The 19,460-nt window shown below is 43.4% G+C and overlaps 2 protein-coding genes across 4 annotated transcripts in view; one reads left to right on the top strand and one right to left on the bottom strand.

Annotated features, from left to right (window-relative positions):
- Nucleotides 1–246: 246 nt before the first annotated feature.
- Nucleotides 247–7,711, top strand: vdac3 (voltage-dependent anion channel 3). 2 transcript variants are annotated; one of them, XM_084468096.1, is made up of 10 exons: nt 247–341; nt 2,481–2,587; nt 3,562–3,633; nt 3,872–3,921; nt 4,824–4,976; nt 5,236–5,288; nt 5,409–5,636; nt 5,812–5,962; nt 6,597–6,654; nt 6,776–7,711. In XM_084468096.1, exons 2-10 carry the CDS (start codon nt 2,491–2,493, stop codon nt 6,865–6,867), a joined length of 954 nt encoding a protein of 317 aa, XP_084324222.1. In that variant the 5' UTR covers nt 247–341; nt 2,481–2,490; the 3' UTR covers nt 6,868–7,711. The 2 variants fall into 2 exon arrangements, with proteins under 2 accessions (XP_084324222.1, XP_084324223.1); XM_084468097.1 differs by lacking the exon at nt 2,481–2,587 and having other exon boundaries at nt 259–341.
- ikbkb (inhibitor of nuclear factor kappa B kinase subunit beta) overlaps nt 6,958–19,460 on the bottom strand; it is a 17,388-nt gene continuing 4,885 nt past the window's right edge. For both annotated transcript variants that reach the window (XM_084468095.1, XM_084468094.1), the window contains exons 6-22: nt 18,563–18,651; nt 17,844–17,933; nt 17,570–17,694; nt 16,968–17,075; nt 16,285–16,414; nt 15,677–15,871; nt 15,453–15,567; nt 14,770–14,893; nt 14,361–14,512; nt 12,921–12,982; nt 12,686–12,786; nt 12,489–12,538; nt 12,153–12,252; nt 11,701–11,848; nt 10,960–11,057; nt 10,494–10,611; nt 6,958–9,329 (exon numbers count right to left, since the gene is read on the bottom strand). In XM_084468095.1, coding sequence (XP_084324221.1) covers nt 9,270–9,329; nt 10,494–10,611; nt 10,960–11,057; nt 11,701–11,848; nt 12,153–12,252; nt 12,489–12,538; nt 12,686–12,786; nt 12,921–12,982; nt 14,361–14,512; nt 14,770–14,893; nt 15,453–15,567; nt 15,677–15,871; nt 16,285–16,414; nt 16,968–17,075; nt 17,570–17,694; nt 17,844–17,933; nt 18,563–18,651 — 1,865 coding nt within the window. In that variant the 3' untranslated portion in view covers nt 6,958–9,269. The remainder of the gene's footprint in view (nt 9,330–10,493; nt 10,612–10,959; nt 11,058–11,700; nt 11,849–12,152; nt 12,253–12,488; nt 12,539–12,685; nt 12,787–12,920; nt 12,983–14,360; nt 14,513–14,769; nt 14,894–15,452; nt 15,568–15,676; nt 15,872–16,284; nt 16,415–16,967; nt 17,076–17,569; nt 17,695–17,843; nt 17,934–18,562; nt 18,652–19,460) is intronic.

The following is a 19,460-nucleotide window of genomic DNA, read 5'->3' as shown; positions in this document are numbered from 1 at the left end:
GTGGGCTGTGTATATATAGGCCTATCCTAGATCAAATATGTAGTTCAAATATTTAAACGCTTTCAGCTTAGTTTTTTTTAATCGTCTTTTTGATTGAATTATTAATTTATCCATTCGACAAAAGATTTATGTATGGCTAACTATCAATCCACTATAAAATGTCATTATTTGAAAGGTTGTTTATGTATCTTTATAGGTCCATGATGACAAGTTACCGCAAGCTTACGACCCCGCCCCCAGGAGCCATTGGTTGCGCATGCCCAGTCTGAGTCAATTTCTCCTTCGCTGTGCCCTGTAGCGGGATACTTCATATTGTTAAAGAGCGCATCGTCTCAAAAAAGGTACGGTATGTTTTCCAATATAATATCTATGTACTGTAAGAGGGTAGACATTCGTTTACTGTCTACTTTCGTAATAGTTTTCTTGTCAGGAAGATTACGTGAAGTGTGAGAAGAAAAAGTAAGCTGCATGTGAGTGTCATGGGCTACATTGCAAAGTCAGGCTCGTCGCGCATTTCTAACACGTTAGTGTTAGAAATGTGCTAGTAAAAGGAATACAAATAACATGTCAACTATTTTAAATAGGTATGATGCATAGCAAGTGCTACATAGGGAATTGTCTGGATTATTCTGGATTATTCTATGACACAATTTACAGTCAAGAGGACTGCGCAATCACCAGATAGATTTATTTGGAAAAGGTGGCTGCCTCCATGTACTTTGGGGTGGAGGCAACGTTAGAAACTTTCAAAATAAAACCCTTAAATATGAATTTAAGAGGAAATACCAAAACGATAAGAAAATTATACAATCAAATTTTGAATTTGCTGAAAAGCAGTCACATATGCCTATCAATAGGGCCCATTCCAATGGTTTAGGTTGTTATCTGAACGTTTATTTTGCAGCTCGAAGTCCGTAGTTCGATCTCCTATCGGCCTACTATAGGCTATAGGCTACTATAGGCTACTCTGATGCCATCCTCGTTGTATTTTAGATGTAATATAGGTTGTCATTGGATCTTAATGGTAATTAAACATGGTCTGCATTGACGAATACATGTATAAATAAATAAATAAATACATGTGAATAGGATTAAACCTCAAGCTATACAACGTTCTGAAATAATTTCTTGCATTTCTTTCAGTCTAGAATAAAAATGTAATAGTATAAATAGTCATTAAACAAACTATTGTGACTCTCCATATTTAACATATGGTGGTAGGTCGTAGGCCTGAATAGGCTCTACCCTGTTCTCTCAGTCCATGAATTCTCTTGCTGTAATCTGAATAGTCTTGACCTTGTGTAACATTTCTCCTATATTTCCACCTTACAAGTTTCCCCCTCTAGTGTAATGGTGTGTTTGTGTACACATACGGTTATACACGTCTGCCAAAGACTATATTGTATGTTATGAGTTATTGCAATTTAAATACATTTTCTAATAACTGGATGACTCACTTGGTGTTTTTAATGACTGTTGTTGCTGCAAGATATTTGTCAGATGTGGCCGAACTGTGATAGAAGGCAGGCATTTTGAATTGGATGGCATTTGAAACAATTTCTGAGTTTGACTTCTATTGTATCTGTTAAAGTTTTCAGGTATTTTCAATACACAATTGAATTATCCAAACGTGGAAAAGAGCCACCATTTTGACCACCACTGGTCACAAGGGAGAACGTATCATATTCACCTGGACTAAAAATAGCTAAAGGGTGCTGGTGGACTACAGTAAGACTGGAAGTGATCAGGAACCAGACGGGTGAAAGTGTTGAGCAAAGTTATAGTAGAGCAAGGGTATTAAGAAATAAAGATTGAGATAGCTATGAAAGACATTACAGGGAGGACAAGGTCAGCACAATGTCTATTCAGTTCTAGCTAGCCGTCTCTCCTGGTGGGGGACGGGGGGACGTGGATAGACCTCTGTGGAAGCACAGAGGTCACACCAGGACCACACTACAGAACATGATTTAAGAGGGTGGGATCCATCCGTCAAGTGTAAGAGTGGATGGACAGTAGGTGTCAAGTGTCAAGCTATAGACCTTTGAAAAAACGAAAGTGTAAAGGCAGATTATATTGTGTGAACATTGTTGCACTTCACTGTCCATAAATTTGGCAGAAAAAGAGACACATTAGTATAATGACTTATAATACAAACCAAAGTCGGGATATATGCTACTGATACTGTATGTACAAAGGCCACACAAGGGCCATATACAGTGCAAGCTATGTGCACATCTAGTGCATGAACAAATCGATGGGCCATTGTTATATTGTGTGTGTTGCAATAGTCCACCAGAGCCCAGCTAGATAAGAGGTCAGTCGCGCCGAGGAGCTTTTGAGCGAAGGACCTCGTTAGGAGGACACTGTTCTGTGTCCGTAAGTGTCACACAAAGTGAGGACTGATTACATGGGGACAGATGTACATGTGATAATGGCTCATGAATGCTTTCTCCATGCCTTCCATCGTCCCTCCTGTAAAGAGAGAGAGTCATGGCCGAGAAAACTCTGCCTGAGCAAATGACAGGAACATGCAAGAAGGAGATCAAAAGCCCCTGCGGAACATGTTGCCACAGCCCGTCTGCTCCTGGTGAGTGGCAGGGTGGGGGAGAGCCCTGAGACCAGTCATCAGGGTCCTCAGGTCACGCCTTCTCTTTATTGACCCGGCCACAGTACCTCCTATTCATAATGGATGAGGATTTGGACAGAAGAGAGCTCTGGGAATAATCGCCACTTTAAGAGTTAAGGTTGGCGTTGGTGGTTGGGGACTATCAGTGATTGTGAGGCAGGGGATAAAGACTGGATGCCTGCAAAGTGACCTACACACACACACACACACACACACACACACACACACACACACACACACACACACACACACACACACACACACACACACACACACACACACACACACACACACACACACACACACACACACACACACACACGAACGAGGACCCTGATGACCAGTATAAAGCCGAGTGTGCAGTGCTATGCAGAAGAAATAGTTGCTGACTTAACCAAACCTGCTTCTGCTTGTGTTGCTATTGCAGTCAGGCCTGCACAGCCGTCTCTTCTTTTTACTTTTATGTAGTGATGCTAGTGTACAGTATCAACGTTACTTCTCGCCCACTGTATTACAGCGTTTTCCTTAGAGAATCTATTTGATCAAGTGAACCCCTTCTGTTCCATTGCTAATGGACTGGGGCCAGGAAATGCCTTGCTTTATTGGATTATTGTGGGGGAAGGGATTTAATGTTGTTGATACCTGTTCAGATCAGAGTGATGGCCCTCCAGCACTGGCATAACACATCTATGGATTTTTAGATTCATTTATTAATTGATTTATATGTTGACCTGGAACATTAATGGACACTCTGGAAACAATGCTTTGTGTGCGAGCCGATAGCTTTTAGTTTATTGTCTTTTTGTTTTCTGCTTTCTAGACTTGAGTGTACAGAAATGTAGTGCTTCATCATGTGTGTGTGTATGAAGGGAAACATGTTTACGGGTGTTTTTATTAGTTGTTCTATAAATAGGACCGTTTCCTTGTCTCCACAGGCACAATGGCTGTCCCTCCTTCATATTCAGACCTTGGGAAATCTGCCAAAGATATCTTCAGCAAGGGCTATGGTAAAAAAGTCAATAATTTATTTATTTGAATCATGCATAGGTGTACAACAGCTGCAGGCCTTCATAGCTGGCTTCTAGTTTTCATTATTGATATGGAAAGTTTTCCAATTAGTTTTTTTGTGCTTGGTACATGCACTAAGGAAATCTATAGTGGAGTTACAGTATCTAGGTCCAATATTCACCTGTTTCTTCATCCTAACCCTACTTTTTAAAAAGACAATTTAATTTCTTCTTTCAGGCTTTGGCGTTGTTAAACTAGACCTGAAGACCAAGTCTCAAAGTGGAGTTGTAAGTCTTGTTTTACTCTTTACCCTCTGAATGGGGTTCAAGTGACTCACTGTGTGCTAGCATGCCAAGGTTGTGTGATCTACATTCACTCTGACACTCTGACACTTCACTCTGTCTTAGGTTGGAGAAATAGCTCTGTGTGTAGAAACAGCAGGCTGCCTTTCGTGCTTAGTGCCACACCCTTAAACTGCTATCCGTCCCTGTAAATTGATATTTTTCTAATTAATTTCCCCATTGGTCCAATAGGAATAGATAGTTAATTCAATCTAAGTATGTTTGACTTTCCTAACTTTGGTCTTTCTCCCTTTTTCTGCTTCCTCTATGGATGGTTTCTTTCAGATGGTAAGAGTGTGTGTGCGTGGCTGTTTTGTTTGGGTCCTCACTGCAGGGTGAGCTGGTGATAGGGGTTGTGTGTCTTTATGTGTGTGTGTGTGTGTGTGTGTGTGTGTGTGTGTGTGGCCTTTTCCGTTACAGCAATAGTTCCTATAGCTATCACGCGCTGATCTCCTGTTACAGACCCACCTGCTCTGATCCTTTGAGTACTGCCTCAGTCAGACACCCAAGCAGCCCCTCCCATGTTCCTCTGCCGTCTTCCTATTGAATGAGAAGCCTCTATTGGGCTTCAGCTGTGTTTTTTATTTTTTTCAATGAAAATAATAAGAACCAATCAGTGAGAAGGATGGAACAGCAGAGGGGATGCAGAGATGTTTTTTACCCTTCGTCCCTTTGTTTTCCTTTACTCCACGCTTTCCACAGCTGTGCTTTCCTCATGTCACGATAGCAATATCACCCCCCCCCATGTGGCTTCTTGTGTTCTTCTCCCATAGTACGATTATTATCATGATTATTATTATTATCCATGTTGTAATCCTCCATGTCCTGGTGCCCCTTCTCTCTGTCAGGAGTTTGCCACATCCGGCTCCAACAACACGGACACAGGAAAGTCTGGGGGTCACCTGGAGACCAAGTACAAGCTGAAGGACCTGGGCCTCAGCTTGAACCAGAAGTGGAACACTGACAACACCCTGACCACGGAGATCACCATGGAGGACCAGGTGAGGGCAGAAGCACCCACCTCTGGGTCGGCTTTTTTTGGAAAACACATTGCCTTTATCTTTGCATTTTAGCTTCTGTACCTAAACAAAGCTATTTATTGCTATCATTCAGCATCCGATTAGGCAGGCCTAGCCAGGTTGAAAACGTGGCATTTTTACATGAATTAATATCAATAGAAAGATATTAAGCTGATAAAGAGAGAGATGATTTTGATCTAATGAAGATATATCTTTAAACCGTTTGTGTCTGGGTTTGTAGCTGGCAGTGGGCCTGAAGCTTGGCCTGGACACATCATTTGTGCCTAACACCGGGTAAGTATAAATTATATAGTGTTCTTAAAATAATAACACTATATAATAAAGATACTGATGCAAACAAAAAAGGAAGATCTTCTGCCATCACAAAATGCCCCTTCCTTACCCGTCTTTCAGCAAGAAGAGTGCCAAGCTGAAGTCCAGCTACAAGCGGGAGCTGGTCAACGTGGGCTGCGACCTGGACTTTGACATGGCCGGCCCCACCGTCCATGGGGCCGCCGTGCTCGGCTACGAGGGCTGGCTGGCGGGCTACCAGATCGCATTCGACACGTCAAAGTCCAAACTGGCCAAGAACAACTTTGCCCTAGGCTACAAGGCCGGAGACTTCCAGCTCCACACCAACGTGTGAGTGTGAGAGGAGGAGTGAGAAAGAAGGAGAAAGGAAGGGAGAGAGTCTCAGTGGGCAGGAAGTTGAAGATGACGTTGAGATTGATGGACAACAACAAAAAATGTAATGAAATCGGCAGGCACAACATGTTAATAAGATCGTTTTTTGCTGGATGTTTTTGGGGCTTTTCAGGAACGACGGGACCGAGTTCGGCGGGTCCATTTACCAGAAGGTGAACAGCAATCTGGAAATGGCCATCAACCTGGCCTGGACCGCTGGCAGCAACAACACACGCTTTGAGATTGGAGCCAAACACCAGCTGGATAAGAACACCTCCCTCTCTGTAAGCACAACCTCCATGATGAATCAATATGGATATGTCATTTATGGATCCCCAGGGGAACATTTGTCACGGCAGCCGGAACAGTAGTTATTAGCTATTAAAGGTGCTGTAGGTAAGAGAGAGCAGAAGAGAGGGACATTTATTTTCCCTTGCTCTCTGCTCCCTGTGTCCCTACATTTGTCCACCTTTGTGACAAGTTGCATTTCACACACTGAAATTGACAGGCAATATGTATTCCCTGACCTAACCACAGAAAAGCTGCCCTGATTGGTCAGAAATGAGCCGGGAACGATCTAAAATCTAAATTTGCTCGTACATAGGCAGACGCAGTAAAGGCAAAAGGATATTTTCACAGTGCCTTTTACTCACTAATAACTGATGGATTGCTATGGCATTTTTAACAAATTACACTCAAATAATAGCTCTAAGGTAGGAAAGTCGGAGATACCAGCCTGTGTAAGCTCCATTTTCATGTCCAAGCATTTCATATCTTGATTGCTGTCAGGATGTAAAGAGAATTTCCAAAAAAGATGACAAAATGCTTCTAAAATAAATTGCCTTCCCTAGGTTTAAATCTCACCTAAAACATTGTGAAACATACAAGGTTATGATGACTGTGTTCCCCTCCTCCCAGACCAAGGTGAACAACGCCTGTATGGTTGGAGTAGGCTACACGCAAACCCTCAGGCCAGGTGAGTCCAGTCCTCCTGCTGTGTTTTTACCTTTCTAGACATGCTGTGGCCAAAATATCCGAAACAACGCAAGAAATAGTTTGAGCGTGACTTACCATGGTCCTCCATTGCTTCTCTGCAGGAGTGAAACTCACCCTCTCAGGTCTGATTGACGGGAAGAACTTCAACGCTGGAGGGCACAAGGTCGGCGTGGGTTTCGAACTCGAGGCATAAGAATTTTAAGAGGGCTGATGAAAAAAGCCAGAGAAGGATGCAATATTTCCGAATAATAAGCCAAGACCCTAAATGTAACGAAACCGAAGAATCCTCCCACATACGCAAACACACACACATACACTCACACACATACAATTCTTTGCCTTAATCCCACATCAATCCAAGATCTAAGAACACCAGTGCTGAATTTGAAGTGAATCTTGCATGTATTTGATGCAGCATACTACGGCTCTGTGTGCATCCTGGTCCTCCCATCTATCACACACAATCGATATGAAGCACCTGTATAATTGACTATCACCTCCCTTTGCCTAAATAAGTTATATATAAGATAAGATAGTTTTGATTTGTATAACATAGGCAATAACGGCAAGTAAGGTATCTCTGAAGTTTGAAGTTGGTGCTTTTAGATCGTAAGGGGGCTGTGGTTACTACAATCTGCACACTTCCAGAACAACAGCAGATTCACTTATAGAATAGTACAGATGCAATACTAGTTGGAGTAAACAGGACTGACAAAGTGAGACTGATCCCTTTTAGTTTTACAGAACAGGCCAATATTAGGATTTAATCTTCAGCCATGTTAACAGTTACAATGTGTACCTACAGGTGCCTAAAAACCTCTATGTTTCAGGTCAGTTACCACAGATTGTTAACTTCTCTGTCATATACTTGTTGGGTCTATTCTTGTTAGTCCTGTAACTGTTCTCTTGCTCTGTAATCCTGTCTTGGCTGTTCTTTGAATTTGAGAGAAAAAAACACCAGTCAGGACCTCAACCTGATTTACTGAATTCATTTATTAAAGAATGTAAAATACCAACGTAATAAATGTTTATTTGGATATTTGGTACAAAATAATTTTCAAATCTTTTTTTAACCTGCTCTATCACATATTTCAAGATGTCTCATATCTCCACCAAAAAATATTACTTTTTTTTACGACAGCACGCCAAATGGAACAAAAAGTTTACAGCAACTAAGCCAAGTATAGAAATGTACCAATTGTATTTCAGGATTACACAGAAATCCCTCAACTCAACCTCAATCAATGAGCTTTAAAACTACCGTACAGTCAGGTTGATCTTAGGGGACGAAGGGCATTGTTATTAAAACATTAAAGCAGTTAACACAACCTCATAAACTAAACGAGAGCAGACAGAGGTTCTATTTTGTTATCTATACAGTTTGACTTGAGATTGAAGGTGTACATCTGTGGAAAGGGTGGTTCAGCATTGCAACAGCATCATTAAGGCCTTAATAATTAATCAAAATATACATGAGTGAATGTCACCTGAGATTTTCTTAAGATACATTTTGGTCTAAAGAAATAAGCCAATTAAGAAACAGTACAAAAACAGAACATATATTGAACATCTTAACAATGGCAAAGTCAACAGTCTTTCCATAATGGAAAAGGGAAGTATATAATTAAACTAAATACAAGATTAAGGAAAATAATAAGACATCTTGATGAAACAACAATTTACCCACTTGTTTCCAAGTTATTCACATCTGTTCTGTGAATTCTGTATATATACATCCATCTATAAACATATATGTCTATATATATAATAGTATAGATAATTTCCAAAATGTCTCCAAATATTCATTACACATGTGCATTTTTTTGTACCTTATTCTACTAACATTAGTAGAGCGAAATGTACCAAGGCAGTTACTTTGTCTTTGACATATTGGCCAAAAAAATGTTTCTTCTGTAAACGTCCACGTCCGTTTGGTCACTTGCAAATCTCAAAGCGCGAGTAATCAGCAAGCAATCGGCTAATACCAGACCAAGGATGATCATCTCTATTAATCAAACCAGAACGTATTTCACCAACATCTCCACAGAGGGGCAGCAGAGTACCACATTACAAAACAGTACAGTTATGCCACTTCTCCACCGACAGTACCAGCTCAACTCGCCACGACTTAGCGCGGCACGACTTGGTTTGGTTCCAGGCACGTCATGTTTCTATCTAAAAAAGTACCTCTCCAATGTGGGGGGGGGGGGGGTCGTAGAAAAGAACGGGGCGGGTCGTCATTAGGGTTTAGACTTCAGACTTCCCTGGAACCCCGGGAGATGGGATTCCACGGAAGTCTGAAGTTTAAACCCCACCCGCCCCATTCTATTTCCTGACTAATTCCTGTTTCCCGGGAAAGGTTATGACGGGAATGCACTGAAGCCTGTCTACGTCACACAAAAGTACCAGCTCAGCTCGCTTGGAACCTCGACGGAGGTGCTACTAAAAAAAGTACCTGGTACCAGGTACCAGGTACTAAAAAAAGTACCTGGTACCAGGTACCAGGTACTTTTTTGGGTGATGGAAACGCAAAAAAAGGCGGGCCGAGGCGAGTTGAGCTGGTACTGTCGGTGGAAAAGGGGCATTACAAGACACTTAGGAGAGGTCGCTGGAGAACTCTTGCCCGCCATTCATCCATGTCCATTCTCTCAGCATCTAGACGAAACAGGGTGCAAATAGTCAGACGTATGAAGGTCAAGCAACTCCATTAACGTAACACCTTCATGAATAACCCCTTGAGATGAAGCATCACGTTTTTCAAGTCTGCAAACATAACATTAATACAATAAATTCATAGGCGGTGAAAAGCAAAACCAAATGAGAAAAGAGAAATGACGATGAGGAACACATTGTTTGATTAAACACAAATAAAATACTAAAGTTATACTAACGTATCTGGGGCCGTATTCACAAAGCTTTTTATCTTACCGCTAGGAATGGTCCAAACTCGCGCTAAAAGTTTTTACGTATATCTCATCTGTTGACGGTGCAATGATTTTGATGTGCGTCCCGTCAATAGCACCGACCACACCGGGCATACCTGCGATTGCCATGAAGTTGGCTTTGATCCTGTATAGTTGCTGATTGTCCAAAGGAAACCGGATAAACTGTTGGATGATATGTGGTCTAGAGAGAGCGCTGACGGTTGATGGTTTGATTTATGGCACGGCTGACTGATGGTTGCGACATTCTTAAATTGTCGGCGTTGCAAAGTTGCATCTTCCCTGTTGCTAAATATCTAAGTGTTGCCAAACATTTTATCTCCAGACTGATTGGGTTATTCCTGTTTGTTTGGGACGTTATTGCATCCTGCACTAATTCAACCACAAGTTTGATACTTCACGATTTAGCCTATATTAAAATCCAAGCTTTAAAAATCGTTATTTATATAAAAATCGTTATAATAAGTTATTATTATTATTATTATTATTATTATTATTATTATATCTCTTTATCAATTCACAGTCCTCAATTGTCTCCAACGCATTCGGTCGCGCTGCAGCCATTTTCTGATTCCAATAGGTCTTAGTGAGTTAGGAGTACTCTCGAGGACTTTTAAGCTCTCCTAGGCTTAGGAGCTACTTTTAGGCCTAAAATACTTTGTGAATTGCTCTTAGTAAAAGAAAATAGGAGTCCTAAATTTAGGACTGACACGCCCATTTTTTTTTAGGAGTTACTCCTAAATTCGCCACTTTAGCCCTACGACGGCCCCTGATCACCGTAGAGTGTCAGGCGATAACTCATACTGAACACCAAGTAGCCAGTGCCACCAGTGTATCCCCAGGTCCGCTGGAGTGTGCGTGTGTGTGTGGGACCGACCTCCATAGAGCTCTCTGACTCCTGGATGGTGTCGTTCAGGAGACACTGCAGGCGGCTCTCGAACATCCTGCTCTCCTCCACCAGCGGCTCATCTCTGAGAGGAGGACCATCGGACGACCTGGAGCCGTTCACACAACGCACCACCGAGTCATGTTGTCACTATTACTGTACGTGAGCCAGGCAAAACATTAAGAACGCATTCCTAGTTAAAATGGCGGCCTGGTAAAGGCATAGCCTCCTTAGATAAGGGCAGGGGATAAAAATGAATGTGAAGTTAAAAGACATTTTCAGACATTTCCAATACACCCACTGCTTACATACGATCATAATAATCATGAGATAAATAGCATACAGCCTAGCAAATAGGCATCGGACAGGTAGCTAGCAGACAGGAGCAACAGGCAGCACAACAAGAGAAGCATACACAAGACGTTAGACAAACAGTGTGTGTGTGTGTGTGCCTTACGGGTTCTGCAGGCTCTGTCTGGGGGTCAGGAGTTGGGGTACTGAGGAGGGGGTTCTCATACCGTCGGGACTCCCGCTGACTGGGCTGCGGACTTTACTCTGGAGAACACAAACGGATCAGGGCCATCAACCCAGTCAGTTCAGTGATAGGTGCTGGTCGACACACCACACACACAACCGTGACCGCTGAACAATGATCAGGACTCTTCGTCATTGTAGTAGAAATCATAACACAAATGACCTAATTTCCCCTGACATACAGCCGTGACTAGCTAGTACGTGTTATTAGACTTGTCGACAGTGGGTAAGTTCCTCTATGGACTGTAGGCATCCTTGGGCAAGAGAATTCCCCCCTCTTTAAATACTTAATTTCAGTTCCCTGTTGGTCAAGTTGGAGTAAAAGTAAGGAAGTCAAATCCCCAATGGACGTACTAGTACTTATAATTGACTAGTGACTAATGACTAGTATTACATTAGTATGACATAGTATGACGTATGGCGTATCACCAATGTCCACAGCCCAACATGTAGGCATCTTAAATCAAAATGCCTAACTACAACTTGCTTCTCATAAACTAAATCTTAATGAACTGACTGATGCAGGCTCCTTTGAACAAAACACCTTACCCAGACCTGCCCCTTAATGACAATATCTGAATGAACTGATCCCGCAGGCTACTTTGAACAAAACACCTTATCCAGACCTGCTCCTTAATGACAATATCTGAATGAACTGACTCACGCAGGCTACTTTGAGCAGTTCCCACAGCTCCCTCTGGCGTTTCTCCTGGAGTCCCATCAGGACTTGCTCGCTCTCAGCCATCCTCTGGACCACGCCCTCCACCTTAGGGAGCAGCTCCATCACACGCTGGCGGCACACTACTGTCTTACTGCACACACACACACACACACACACACACACACACACACACACACACACAAAGGCAGAAGTAGAGTAGCAGAAGTATGATTGGATCAATAAAGTTGTTTTTACAATGATTTCTCTGTCCAAAATAAGAACAATAATAATAATAATAATGTTGTTAAACAGAAGTCAGTGTATTATAGATGTGCAGCCTCAAAAGGGCTAGAAAATCAGTAATTGGCTCGTTCGTTTTGAACAAAGGCGATGGTTGCGGTGAAAATCTTTTACAATGTGAAGCGAAGTGATAAAAAGGGATTTTTTTTTTTTACCTCAGGTGAGTGTAGAAGTCTCTAAGTTTCTTCTCATAGAACTGCAGAGCCTGCACCACCAGACGAACTACCTCCTGGCTGTCCCCAGAACACCTCTGTTCTGGTCCGGGGAAACCACACACACACATGCACGCACGCACGCATGCACACGCACACACGTACACACACACGCACACGCGCACACACACACGCACACACACACACACACACACACACACACACTCTGGGTTATTAAAACTGAAGTGTAGTGTGTCGTTTAGAGGTATGATGGGATAAATAAAGCTGTTAAGTCTTTACAATGATGATTCACCCAAAAAAAAAACATGTGTGTCATACCTCTGGGTTTCTCTCTGAGTTTCCTGAAGAGTTCCATGGCTTTTCCTTCACTAGAGAGAGAGCAAGAGAGAGAGAGACATAGAGAGCAAGAGAGAGAGACATAGAGAGCAAGAGAGAGAGACATGGGGAGAGAGGGTTAAAGCAGTTGCTTATTGAGCCCCATGATGTGGAAGCTGATGAGGGTTGTGTTTGCCTACAGGGTCTCCAGAATCTCTCCACTCCTCCATGGCTGTCTCTGCAGCTCCACAATGTCGGTCTGCAGCATCATCATCTCCTCCTCCAGCTCACTCACCCTGGCCTGGAGCCCACAGACACCCACACACACCCACAGGTAAACACACGCAGATACACACAAAGGCATGTAAACACACTCAAGCACACACACACACACACACACACACACACACACACACACAGACACTATGGCTTTACCTGACCACAGCTGGCGGCTGTCTGCTCCATCTCCTTCCACACACTCAGGAGTTTCTCTGACGCTAGAGGAGGGACACACTGATATCAGACACGTTGACCTCAGCCCAGAATAAAATGACCACACTACGTACAGCACTCGTAACATATGCTGTTACCCTAATTTCCCGCATATAACCCGCATCGTGGATAAACCGCAAGCCTTTAATTTATGTATTAAAAAAAACAGAATTGTGCATAAGCCGCACCCATATATAGGACGCACAAGTTTCAAATGGGCTAATTATGTAATGAATAGGCATATAAAACCTTTCAGCCAAGTGGTCACTGCAAATCGATGTTAAAGTTGAACTTGCTTTTCCCCCTTAACGTTAAGACCGACTAGGCCTACTGCTTGGCACCCGCACATTTTTGTACAGAACGACGAGAGCACATCAAACGCGCGTAGCAGCTACAGGACCTGTCTTTCTTTTCTTTTTTTTTTGTCTCTGAGTGCGTGTCGCTGTTAAACACCTGACAATGAGCTAGTTTACCATGATAAGACCGCCATATGAATCTAGAAAAAAGGAATAAAGACAGCGAGGATGCAGGGAGTTCAGCAAGGCTACAGTTGAAGATCAAAGTTAATAAGTGCTGATTTATTTTAATCGTCAGCATTAGAGGAATTGACGTGTTACCCGATGGACAAATTCTAAACACTGCGGTCAAAGCAGTCTCACAACTGTTTATGCTGAGACTGCTTTTGCTTTTTGCTACCTGTCTGTGTGCGGGCTTTGCGCACCGTCAAGGGAAAGAGGCGGTGGTTTAAAAAAGTATTTCGACCACGCGTTGCTTATAATGGTTTATTTGTTTCCCAGTATCATTTCCTTAATTTAGAAGACAGTTTTGTTCATTTTTTAATTGTAAAATAAATACAATCATTTTTTGAAGTTGCGAGTTTCTGAAATTATTGGAAGTGAGTCGAGCTGACCTTGCCTGCTGTACCGTATATGTACTGTACTGTATATTGGTGAAACACAACACTTCCAATGTGGCAGTTCCATGCGCAACAGGGATTTCTAAAGGTTACTGGGCAGTGGCGGGGACGGTCGTCTCCGCCACCGCTGTAGTGATGATTCAGGAGCTGAATCATCACTACAGTAGAGCTAAGAAGGTTCTACAAGGGCTTCAGACCAACCTTACCAACGAAAGACGTACGAAAGAAATTCGTAGCAAAGAACGTTTCGGGAAACTCGCGAGATGTTAAGGTAGAACTTAAAGTAGAGGTTACGAATGACATGGCGTTAAGAAGGAAATCGTTTTCCCATGTATTGGCCGCACCCATGCATAAGCCGTATGGCTTACAGAATTTTGGAAAATTTGTGTATAAACCGCAGCTTACAGTCGGGAAATTACGGTACACACACACTATTTTACGTTGAATTCCATCTAGTGTTCCAGTACCGATCCCGGCGGCCCTCTGCTCCTGGTACTTCTCCATGTCGATGCTCAGACTGGTGGTGAAGAACTCCAGTTTGGCCGCGAGTCTCTGGTACATGGACACCATCTCGTTCTTCTGCTTGGACAGTGAGGAGTTGTGTCTCAGCAGGCTCATACTGGAACACAGCACAGACAAAAGGAATGGCTTGTATATTATCTTTCTTTATTTACTGTATGTTTATGTATATGTTGTGTGTCTATGTATTTAGGTTTTAGGTTTTAAATGTATTTTTCTATGTGTGTGCAATTGTGCATTTTCTTTGCACGTGTGTACAGTATGTGTGAGTGCATGTGTGTGTGTGTGTGTGTGTGTGTGTGTGTGTTTGTGTGCGTTTGCGTGTGTGTATTTTGTATGTGTGTCTGTGCCACCCACATGGCCGCTTTCTGGCCCTGCTGCAGCCTCTGCCAGTCCTCCTTCAGGGAGCGAATGGTCTGCCATGCCTGGCCACACGTCCTCCTCAGAGGGCTGTACGGCAGCATGTGCTTGGGGTCCGTCTCTATGGGAACCCGACAGGAAGTGATCAAGAAGCCAGAAGAAGTAACACATGAGATTGATTCTGAGAACAGCAGGAGAACTAAAGGGCTGTTCACGCTATGTCGGACTAACTGTCATTACTGCAGTATGAAAAACAAATGTTCAGGTCATGAGTTCTATTTCGGAGCTTTGAGAAATTTCCAACATATTCGATTCCTCTGATCTCGGCAGAACTGATTGAATCAAGATGTCATCAAACAAACGATTTCTAAGATGTTGCCGTTTCAAATATATTTTTGTTGACTAACCCCCAATTGTTAAATTTTATAAATAGAATCATGATATTAGCCCAAATTCATCATCAGGCCCAACGGTTTGCTTTAGCATATTGTCAAAGTCATCGTCCCCCTACAGAAGACTCCCATCTGTACTGTGTGTGCGTGAGCGCAATCAAGCCTGAGTGAGGGGAATTCTTCCCGCTTCCCCAATATGACGCGTGACAGAGCCCAGACATAGCTCTGTTTTTAATCTTTGTGTTCGCCTCGGAGGTCGGGTAGGGACAGACGGACGGATCTACTCACGGACGAAGCGGATGTTCTCCGGGAGGGTGCGGGGGGTGAACAGTGGCTCGTAGCTGCAGGAGGAGCGGTCGAATAGGAAGACCAAAGGCATGTCTGTTCGCCGCCCGTCGATCTCCTACACACACACACACACACACACACACACACACACACACACAAAGAGTTTCCTATTAGCCTCCACGTACGGCACAGTATGCTTGAGTTTTGTAGCAGAAGTGGTTTACTGTGTAGTCCACGGCGCACTGAAGGGCCTCCCCGCCAGACTCCAGGGCCAGCCCGGCTTCTAGGAGCAGCTCCTGATTGGCTGGAGGGATGCTGGTGTCCTGCTCTATTCGCAGCTGTAGGTCAGCCACTGTCTCGCCGGCCGTGACCGAGTAGGAGAATATCTTGGCGGAGACCATGTTGAGCACATGGACCAGCTGGAGGATAGAGAGGAGAACAAAGACGTTGGTTGTGTATTCTGGTGTTGGTGAGATGATAATTCCCTCTTTAGTTTGCAATACATCCCTGAGACCTTATTCACCTAGATGCCATGTTGGGTGGCTGGGTGCAGAAATCTTCAAGAATCTCTGCAAATCATAACAACAACTCGATGCATTCCATTTCCCCACCCAGGTAGCTTTTAGAATGTATCTCGATTGAGTTGTCATGGTTCAGAAAGATTCTAGAAGATTCACCCGCCTGACTCGACAACATGGCCACCAGGTGCGTACAGTCTACTACAGAGACCACTAGCAGGGCCTTTGACCCTCTGTGATCCTAGATTTTGACTCATAACGGCAGCACTTCTTCTAGTGACAGGATCTAGATATGAAGGACGCTATGGAAGCACCTTGAGCTCCAGGATGGTCTCCAGCTGGGAGAAGCAGTTGCCCTGTGTGGAGTTGGGGTCTTTGCCTCGCTCCTGCGGAGACCACTTCAGCATCAGCTGCAGCCATTTTTCCATCCTCTCCAACAACAGACTGTTCACAAACACCACGGTTCACTTCAGGTTCATTCGCTGGCCATGAAGTCGCATACAAGCACAGTATTGCGTATTTCTGTGTGTACGTGTTTATGTGTCTGTTTATATGTGTGAGTGTGTGTGTCAGTCTGTGTGTTTCTGTGAGTGGTGAGTGTTTTTCTAACAATGTGTGCGTGTGCTTGTATGTCTGTGCTTCTGTGTGTGTGTGTGTGTGTGTGTGTGTGTGCATTTGTAAGTGTGTGTATGTGTTTCCGCTTGTGTGTATGTGTTTGTTTGTGCATGTGTGTGATTGTGTGTGTGTGTGTGTCTGCGTTTGTTAGTGTGTGCAGGTGTTTCTGCTTGTGTGTATGTGTTTGTTTGTGTATGTGTGTGCTTCTGTGTGTGTGTGTGTGTGTGTGTGTGTGTGTGTAGTGTATGTTTTTCCGCTTGTGTGTGTGTGTTAGTTTCGGAATGTGCGTGCTTGTGTGTGTGTGTGTGTGTGTGTGTGTGTGTGTATGTGTGTGTGTGTTTGTGTGTGTTTGTAAGTGTGTGCTTCTGTGCGTGTGTGTCACCTGTTCAGATTATTTGGCGGGGGCAGATGTTTAGAAAAGCGGACTTCGCCGCTCAGGTCCTCGTACACCACGATGTCATGATCTTGTTTCAACCTTAGTTTGTTGTGCCTTTAAAGGAGAGAGAGTGACGACTGAATAACCCCATTCTCCCTTATTATTATTAGAATTTATCTGGAACAGCACACATTTTACGCAATACATGAGTCTTGGTAACACCCTTGGACGGTCTCACCCTGTGTTGAAACCTTCTCATATTACATACAACCTCACATACTTACAACCTTCCTTTGTCTGGCTATTTCAAGTTCAACTGTATTTACAAACCAAACAACAAACAACAAGTGGAATAGATGAATAGCAGCCCTCATGCTAGTCTCAGCCTGCGTCATAAGCTACAAATAGTACGACAGTACTAGCAACAATAGCAGCTGGCGATCAAAGTCATTGCTAGAAAAACATACTTTTAAACACATTAGACGATGTTAGTTCGTAGGTTTCGGGTAGATTACACATTAACGGAACGTAAGATAGTGAAGTGTACAGTCATCGCTTCTCTGTGTTGTGATAATTAGATTTGACGGTTTCGGGGAGGTGAGTGGTACCAGAGAACAGGTTGCCAGGTTGGTAAGAAGGGGCGGAATCCTGTGATGCACTCAAACACTAGCGTTCCAAAACTCCAGTAATCGACTGTGACCGTGTACTTCTGCCTCTCAATCAGCTCTGGCGCCTTGAGGGGAGGATAAGGAAAACATATTTGACCGTCATACACAAACACACACACACACACACACACACACACACACATACACCGGGAATGGCTGGAAATTGCAAAATGGAGATTGCTCCATGCACGTTAATTGCAGGGTCGTAGCTTACCAGGTATTGCAGCGTTCCGACAAATGACGTACACAGGCTGCTCTGGTCCAGCTCCTTGGCATAGCCCAGGTCTATGATTTTATGGATCAACTAGACAATGGGAAAATAATGAAGAGAACAGAGTCTGTAAAAGGTTGGATTATCCAATAACAACAGAGATACATTCTTGTTATTGTGTTGATCTGCCCTATATTTCTGTTTTACGTGTATCTGACCAATCTACACCAATAACAAGATTAGAGTGCTGGATTTACTGTACCCTATAAATTATCATAGCGATTTTTTTATGGTATATGTAAAACGTTTTTCGAAATTGTTGTTTGGTTTTCATTTAAGTTTAACTTGTACTTAAACGTGAGGCAACATCTTTAATATGTCTGGCCTCAGTTATACAACATACTTCATGTTGTATAACTGAGGTTGCTCTTGTATATAACATAGTAAACATTGGAGGGAGAAACCCGCAGAGGAAGGTGAACTCAAAGATCCCAACAATGGCTGGAAACGGCAGGGCCAGGGGGGTTACAAAGAGCCTGGATGGCCCAAAGACATAACACGGTGAGATCCATTTGCGTAGAAAGGCATCGCAGTCAGAACGACAGAAATGGCCCTGAAAAAGACTGTAAAAGCCCACTAACACCATGTGCACTTTGGGTAATTATTTTCCAATGCAAGGCGTGGTCCCCCCGTTCTGTGAACCATAACAGAGCTGGACTCACCCTCTTCTCACCCTGCTGCAGCACAATGTTCTCGGGTTTCAGATCTCTGTGGATGATCCTCTTCTTGTGGAGGTACGTCAGGGCCGAGGCTGAGAGGGGCGAGGACAGGAAACGGGATGAAGAGGTTTTGTAATGTTTTGATTTAAATGTTTATACATGGTATGGTCAACAACACGAATACAACTATGTAGGATGTGGGGAAACATGCACAGCATGCTGCACTGCCGTGGAGTGAATCACTAACACGTAGTGACTAAGGGACGGACTAAGTCATAAAGTCAGGCGTACCAAAAAGTCTCCCTCTACGACCTCAAAAGCATTGTTTCCGCCTATGTGCGTCAAGATGGTGACAAGTAATTGTGTTGGTTAGGAGTGTTAAGTGAAGCGGAACTCCTAACCTTCAAGCCCTTGAAAGGGAGGCTTGTGTGTGTGTGTGTGTGTGTGTATCAATTTGTATGTCTCCGCCCTGGCTCCGGGTACAGGAAGTGCCCACCTATTACAGGAAAAGGACGTGTGTGTGTGTGTGTGTGTGTGTGTGTGTATGTGTGTGTGAAAGGGGTATATTCTGTTAAGAATATATCAATGTTGTCAGACTGATGAAACAGTGTTGGCTCATGCTTAAGGAGCAGTGCAGTGTGCACCTCGGTACTGAGCGTTGACGTAAGCTTCCTCCGAAGATTTGGGTGACTAACCGCTTTGGTTAAGGGTGATTGATGACATCATGATACTGGTCACCTCGGCTGACCATATCCTTCATCCTACAGGAAACGAATCACTCTAATTACTCTCTCGCTGTTTCTCACTCTCAATCCATATTGCTCTCTCTCTCTCTCTCTCTCTCTCTCTCTCTCTCTTTCTCTCTCTATGTAACTCTCTGAGGCTTCTCTATCTCTCATGT

This window comes from Micromesistius poutassou (assembly GCF_964030765.1).
Source record: "Micromesistius poutassou genome assembly, chromosome: 5".
Taxonomy (NCBI): Eukaryota; Metazoa; Chordata; class Actinopteri; order Gadiformes; family Gadidae; genus Micromesistius; species Micromesistius poutassou.
This window is presented reverse-complemented; position numbering and strand designations above follow the sequence as displayed.

What these genes read in the sequence shown, in the direction of transcription:
- vdac3 (XM_084468096.1), top strand. Translation starts at nt 2,491, where the DNA reads ATGGCCGAGAAAACTCTGCCTGAGCAAATGACAGGAACATGCAAGAAG. An exon ending in TCATTTGTGCCTAACACCGG is followed by an intron (nt 5,289 to 5,408) that starts GTAAGTATAAAT and finishes CCCGTCTTTCAG; the next exon opens with CAAGAAGAGTGCCAAGCTGA. An exon ending in TTCCAGCTCCACACCAACGT is followed by an intron (nt 5,637 to 5,811) that starts GTGAGTGTGAGA and finishes GGGGCTTTTCAG; the next exon opens with GAACGACGGGACCGAGTTCG.